This window comes from Tupaia chinensis, unplaced genomic scaffold (genome assembly GCF_000334495.1).
Source record: "Tupaia chinensis unplaced genomic scaffold, TupChi_1.0 Scaffold000687_1, whole genome shotgun sequence".
Taxonomy (NCBI): domain Eukaryota; kingdom Metazoa; phylum Chordata; class Mammalia; order Scandentia; family Tupaiidae; genus Tupaia; species Tupaia belangeri.
Genome location: NW_006160210.1, coordinates 2,337,053 through 2,344,897, shown reverse-complemented (window position 1 = coordinate 2,344,897; position 7,845 = coordinate 2,337,053). Strand labels below are relative to the sequence as shown.

Sequence of the window (7,845 nt, the reverse complement as noted above, 5' to 3'; positions counted from 1 at the left end):
AGTTTCTTCTCTTCCTCTTCTCCATTCTGTCGGAATTGGGGCACTCTGACACACACACCTGACGTGTTTTTCAAGCCCTTAGGGCTGGGATATAGTCAGTCATGTGGAATCCTGTTCCCTTAAACACGAGGCTATGTATTAATAGCTAGCCTTACCATTTTATTTTTTCCTTTTCTGCTATACAGCAAATATACTTGCTAGAGACAGAGAGAGAAAAAGAAGGAAAGTGAGCAATCACTGCTCAGAGTGGCCACACCACAATCCCTTTTCCATTCACCTCTCAGGATTTTTGGCATGCACACACATGCGCCAGATGTGTTTTTCAGGAGACCACATCTGGGACTCAAATTCCAATCAGCCATGTGGGCATTCAGTGCCTTGACCACCACACCACCTATCGGCCCTTCACAATTCTATAATTTTTAAATTTCTGTTTTCAATTGAGGTAATGTCTGCCTCTTATATGTCATGAAACCCAAGGCATAAAAAAGAAACAAAGATAAAACTTAATATTGCTTTTAATGCATATATTTTCATTGATTTCAATTAATTCTACTATTTTTATCTTTATGAATTATGTTGCACTAGCCCTTCTTATTAAAAATACTTGGGATATACCTAGAAGGCTTTAGCTCCTACATTTAAATATAAAATAATTTCTGCACCTCAAGAATGTAAATTGCTTACTTTATTTTAAATGTTTGCAATCTTCCACAAGAAGAGGACAATGTTTTTTGTTTGTTTGTTTGTTTGTTTGTTTTGTGACAGTGCATAACACATTAGTTTGACAAACTTGTATTTCTTAGGCACTTTTATTAAGAAACACTTTTAAAGAACTTTAATCATCTAATAGAAGATTGGCTACAATCTACACCTAAAACAACAAATATCCTTGAAAGTCCAAATTATAAGTCAGGGACTTGTTTCTAGTGTCAGAAAGAAATGTGGGATAATTTGAGAAAAGCAAAAGCGTGTTTAGGATGAGCCTAAAAACAAAGTGACCCCCAGGCATGTGCAGAAGTTTCATGGTCCTAATTTTCAATTTTATGTCTTATTCTATGACATGCATATTAGGAAGGATATTTAATTTAGTACAGTAATTAAGCCAGCAAACATGTAGAATTGCAATTATGATTGAATGTGTTTTGTCTCTGAAATAAACTATCTAAAAAATGATGGCTCCATCTTGCCCTTCTCTCTTCTCACTAATTGCCACATCTAAAATTCATTTCCGTAAACAAATCTCTCAATACATGGAGTATAAAATATAGATGTGAAACAGCAGCATCTTAGCATTATTCTCTAGTTGTTATGGCTGAGGAAAGCATTCAACTTGTCCCCTTTCCAAACAACAAAACTTTGGCCAACCTCAGATTGGTTTCAGGGAGGTATTAGGTATATGTATATTTTACTAAATTATAAATACAGTCTATTTGCCTTTCTCTATTGAAAGAATGGAGTTTATTAATTTCAAATAAAATAATCTTTACCGTGACATAAAAATACCCACAATTGTTAAAAATACATAAAAGCGAATTGGAGAATGTAAATATCTCATGTATAGGATGAGAGCGTTGATACTTTAGAGGAATATGGTATAACAAAACATATTTCGTGAGGGCAGACAGTAGCACAGTGGTGAACCGGGACACTCCATGACACTGACCCCCATGAGAGGGTTCTGAGTTCACATCTGGAGAAGTCCCTGATTATGCTGGGCTGGTGTGTGCCATGAACTGGGATTGGCTGAAGCTGGGAGTGGATTGCTGCATCAAGATCATTTTGGAGTTGCTTGCTCTCTCTGTCTCTCTCTCCCTGTCTGTCTCTTTCACTCATCGAGGAAATAAGTGAATAAACTTTAAACACATCCTGAGGCCAGTACAAGACTTGAATAAGTAACTAAACCAGCAATTTTACAGTTAATCTCTCTAGTATAAGAAAATATATTTTCTGCAGTATTTTGTTAACATTTACCTTTGTTTTCTATGAACCTGCTCAAATTGTAATATCTACTAAACATAGGTTCAATTTTATTTTTGGCTTCAATTTCACATTTAAATGCTTCATTTCTTGAGCCATCTTTGGCAATGATCTCTTCCCCTTTTCCCAATAAACATACATACATGTAAATATAATCAAGATACATCTACAACTAGTCTATTCAATGTTGAATGCTATTTTTATAAGAGACACTATATGCTGAAATTAAGTTACCTAGATATGTGCCAAAGGAACACATAAATGAATAGATAAGATTATCACATAAAGTGTTTTGTATTAGAGGACAATTATAATTACTTATTTTAATTTAAAAAAAAATATTTATTGAACTTTATTTTATATTTATTTATTTTTAATTTGACCAAAGAGGGACAGAGAGAGAGGGAAAGTGAGAAAGCAAGCTGCCAGGTCCGGGACTCAAACCATGGTCGGCCACGTGGGAATCCAGCATCCTCATCAAATGACTATAATATGGTTAAAGAGTTTCATTGTAGTTTTATGACGATAGGCATATATCAGAGTTCAGAATTTGAAGGCAATAGGATTAAATAAATTGAATATGGCAGACAGAACAAAAGGGGGATAAAATATATAATAAATAAAAGAAATGATAAAATCTATGTGTGTATATATTATGTGTGAGATTCACATCTATGTACTCTTATATATAGTATGTCCTAAACGCTATAATTGTAGGTTGCTTTTATTTAAGTTTGTGTATTTAGTTTTTCATGAGCCATGGAGACAGAGAGAGAGAGAGAGAGAGAGGAAGAGAGAGAGACAGAACCCCTGAAAGTATTTGGAAGCCACAGTCCACATCCAGTCTCAACTCAGCACTCATTCTCATGGTGCAGTCAGAGACTTCTCTAGATGCTAAGCAGGAACCTTCCCATGTGGATCAGCCTTGCAGAGTGTCACATTTTACTGCTGTTCCACCATTTAGTCCCCAGAAGGTTATACTTCAAATGCTGAAAACATATATATGGCTGCTACAGTGTTATACCTGCAACATTAATACTGATAACAAGTTTGTCAGCCTCTTTGGATGTTTTAGGCAGTGAGATCACCAGGAAATAAAACTTAAAATTTTTTTTAAACATTTCCTGTTTGAGGCATTTATCAACTAAAAAGCATGTCTACCAGTAGTAAAGTAGTGAGTGATATGAGACAGACATCAGGAGCAACTGGGAGAAGGGAATGTAGCACAATGGGATGAGAAATGTCTGCCAGGTATGTGCAGATAGGTCCCATCCTTTCCTGCAGCAACAGAGACTCTCTACTCCCACTGGGATGTGCGCACTTCCAGGGTTAGTATCAGCAAGGATCCAGGTGCAAAGTAGACACTACTTTCAGTCTTTCCACAAAGGGGCATTTGTCGTGGGTAGTATATCATACAGTTGTGTTAGGTGTTGGTCTTTGATGGATTAATTCTTCCTTTTAAGATCATTAACTGATGCCATACTATTTTGTTGAATAGGTATTAGGAGTTAAAACTTTGTTCTTGTTTACTCTTATTTTAATAGTGTACATTTAGGAATGATAAAGTATTGAAAAGAGTCTTTCGTGAAGAACCATACATATATTTAAGTAAAAAATGGACACCGAGTGCACGCAGACCTACCTTGACCTAGGATATTTTGCCATGTGTGTACAAAATCTAAAAATTAGAAAGCCTCTATAGATTAACCAAGCTAATGAACCCAATTAAAAAATAAAGAAATTTAATTTCTTTTAAATCTTTTAACTAAAGTATGCTTTGACTTTTATAGCATCAATCTCTTCTTGGTCAAACACACACACACACACATACACAAATACACACACACACACAAGCTCTGAGAGAATATTGGTATTAAAAATTGTAAAAATAAAACAAAAAAAGCAAATTTTCAATGTTTGAAAATTACCAATGCACTCTCTCTTCACTATCACATACAATCCATTTGAATTGCATATGTGTGTATACATATATTTTAAAATTTGTGTATATATACATAAATATAGCTTATATAAAAATATAAGTAAAGTATTCATTTCAAATACATAAACTAATTATATTTAGAAAATATATTTATTCTAATAATTTCAAAACTATGGCACACTATATAAAATGAATAAATAAGATACACTCATTTTAACTATTTTACTTTTAATATAGATGGAATTTTCACAAGAAATTGAACTTATAAGACATTTGGCAATTCTCAATGACATTAAACAATAAAGAGAAAATAAAATAACTATCAAAATAATGTTTAAAATTCAAGTGCTTTAAATGTCATGACTTTAAAAGTATTTACTTTAGAATTCATACATTAGTCTTTTACAAATAATATAGTGAAATATTAATGAAGACAATTTTGTTGATGGACTAATCTCTTGCCAGTATACTCAATACTGTTATTCATTAAGTGTATTAATAATCTCTATGTTTAGTCCAAGTCTATTTTTCTGAATTTAGCTAAATGCAACTTGCTTATGTTTTACTTAGTACAAATACTATTGATCATGAATTGCTGGTACTTAGTAATTAACCATGCTTGACAAATTCTGATTTAGTGGATTTATGTATTACCTTTCTGTTTATGAGAAATGATTACTTATTTTTCTTACAATATGAATGGAATCATTGCTGACTTCCTATGCATGAAAGAACTGAATCTCTTCAGATAAATCTTATGTTTCTTTTGTGCCCACAAAGACATCTGGATACTCATCAGTAGTGTAAAAATCCCAACTAGAAGGAAAAAAGAAACAATTATCCTTTCTTTCTAATTTCTGTAAAGGATGTTGTAAGTTATTTCAGAAAAAAAAATCCTAACACACAGAGCTTTGAAAACATGTCTCGGGGACTGGCAGTTAGCGTAATGGCTATGTCGCTGGACTCCCACGTAGTCGACCGCGGTTCACGTCCCGGACCCGGTGGCTTAAAACTCACGCTGGGCATGTGTGCGTGTGTGTGCCCAAGATCCTGAGAGGAGAATGGAGGAGAAGGGATTGCGGCATGACCATCCCCCTGGGGGGGGGTGATTTCTCGCTTTCTTTCTCTATGTCTCTCTCTGTCTGTCTGGCGAGCGCACGCGCCCTATAGCAAAAACCTCTCAAAAAAAAAAAAAAAAGAAGTCTAAAATTTTGCATAATTTTCTATTGGTTTCTTTTACTGTTACTCATCGTGCAGCGTAATACATGGTCAATATTTGTTGCAAAGTTGAATAAACAGAAGTACATAGCATAGTTCAAAATCTACATTTTTATATCTCACTGCCAAAAAATATTCCCAAATAATTTTTAATATCTTTCAAAAACAGTTTCCTTATGCATATATATCTCTCTAGATACACATGCACATATGATAAACTACATTGTGATTCAAAATGGTTGCGAAGTGAAACACAGAGTGAATACATTAGATATTACGTATGTCCCATGTAACAAATGGAGCACATGCAATCCAACTTCCTAGTGTATGTTAAATTGCCCAGTTAATTACACACTCATGCTCCCCTGCTCTCCTTTCACAGATACTCATTTCATTCAGGGACAAAGCACATACATGCCTGTGCACATTTAAAAGAGAGACTTTCAAGTAAAGTACATTGTTATCACTACTTTATCCTTTTTGCATGTGCGCTTGCCAGAGAGTGAGAGGGAATGTGAGAAATCATCCCTCAGGGAGGATGGTCACACTGCAGGCCCTTCTCCATTCTCCTCTCAGGACTTTTGGCACATACACACACATGCCTGGCATGATTTTCAAGTTGCCAGGTCTAGGAATGGAACTGCTATTGACAATGAGGGAATCTAGCACCTTAACTACCATGCCACCTGCCAGCCCATCACAAAATTTTTTTTTTTTGAGAGATTTTCACTGTAGGGTGCGTGCGCTCTCCAGACAGAGAGAGACATAGAGACAGAAAGCGAGAAATCACCCCCCAGGGGAGATGGTCACGCCGCAATCCCTTCTCCTCCATTCTCCTCTCGGGATCTTGGGCACGCATGCACACGCGCCCGGCGTGAGTTTTAAGCCACCGGGTCCGGGACACAAACCGCGGTTGACTACGTGGGAGTCCAGCGACATAGCCATTACGCTAACTGCTGGTTCCCCCCATCACTAAATTTTTTAACAAAATTTTACTGTTTAATAAATACATTTGAATTACATTTTCTATCTTACAGTAAGTAACCATTGCATAGAGATGAACAGCTAATAATGTTTGAAGTATTTTTACAGTGCTAAGAATCAACATCAAAATGAAAGCATACAATCCTTCGGTGAACATGCCAAAACTTCAGTAACTTATTCTCAGAAACTACTTCTCCTGAAGGCTAATTTACTTTGAATAATTGTTAATAAACTTAGGTCTCACCTGGCAGTGTTTGTGTCATGATTGTAAAACTAATCCACGATCCAATCTGTTATATTAAAACAGAAATTAACAAACACTTATAATTAATCTAGTAATTTGTTCATTTGTGGGTTTAAGAGCACAATTTGCAAGTTTAAAACACTAGAAAAGTTGTAAGTAGAAGTAAATTTTCAAAAACATTAACTTTTACAATATAAAGTCACTAAATACTGATTAAATAGCATCATAATCATAATAAAAAGTAGAATTTTATTCTAAAAACTTTGGTAAAAATAAAAATTCCCAAATATCTCAAGATATATCTCAAGATATATAAGATGGTAAAATTTTTAAATATAGCACATGTAATTTATGCAAATATTTCTTTTTCTGCAGGGAAAAATGTCATTGAAATGTTTCATTTTTCGGTGTATAGCATGGCAAATAAAATATTTATGTCTATTCTTATATAGTTAATACTTATATTTTATACTGTGAATTAATTTGTAATACTTGTAAATTAGCCCATGCTTTTATTATATTACTGAATAGAATTAAATTATTTACAAACAAAAATACCATACCTCATAGGTGTAGTTAGGGCATGAAACCAGGAAGAACATCCATGTGAAAGGGTTATAATTTGGACTTGGGAAACAGGCATTAGCTCCTTTTAGAAAGGAGAATAAAATGTCAGTAATGCTACATATCACAAATTTGATCATATGCTTACTATGTAATACTAAATCCCCAAGAACAACTATATACCACGTGAAATGTCATCTTTATTTATAGCAACCTATTCCACAAATTACTCAGAAGAGACCCAGTTTCAAATGTTATGACCTTTTGACTCAAATGGAATAGCTGTCATTTTCTGGCCATGTCTGCAGCGATGCTGCTGTTAAATTGCAGAATACACAAGGATAATCAATTCCTTCAGATTTTAAATGAAGCAACATATAAACATTATTTTGTGTATCATAATAGTTACATCAGTATTACATACTGAAACTGTAAAATGTGTTTTACCAGTTGAAGCCTATTCCCATCCTCCCTTATTGTCAAAGAAGACATATTTAGTTAAGATTATTAAATACTTCAAAACTCCCTTTGTATTAAATTAGTAAAAATCAAAGGGAATTTAATAAGAATGACATTTATACCAGAATAGTGTGAAAATCTTTCATAAGAGGATTACAGTGAATATGAGTATAGTTAATATTCAGAAGTACCACATAAATTATTTCTGCTCAGCAATCAGGATTGTTATTTTCAGCTCTCATTATGCTTGCCATATTGTCAGTTGATTTTTGTTAGTTATTTTTCTCCTTTCAAACAAGAAACAAGATACAAACATTTTAGATAAATTCATAATGATTTCAAGTTGAACTTTGAGCTGTGACATTTATTAAAGCAAATAAGAATCATAAAATTAGTGTTTCATTCTCCATCACAAGATTTAATTAGATAACAAACCAACAAATCTCTTGTAGTT

The 7,845-nt window shown here is 34.0% G+C and overlaps 1 protein-coding gene across 1 annotated transcript in view; it reads right to left on the bottom strand.

Annotated features, from left to right (window-relative positions):
* Positions 1-4,383: 4,383 nt before the first annotated feature.
* Positions 4,384-7,845, bottom strand: part of TECRL (trans-2,3-enoyl-CoA reductase like) — a 109,842-nt gene continuing 106,380 nt past the window's right edge. Inside the window, exons 10-12 of the mRNA XM_006160489.3 lie at positions 6,932-7,017; positions 6,369-6,414; positions 4,384-4,738 (exon numbers count right to left, since the gene is read on the bottom strand). Coding sequence (XP_006160551.1) covers positions 4,611-4,738; positions 6,369-6,414; positions 6,932-7,017 — 260 coding nt within the window. The 3' untranslated portion in view covers positions 4,384-4,610. The remainder of the gene's footprint in view (positions 4,739-6,368; positions 6,415-6,931; positions 7,018-7,845) is intronic.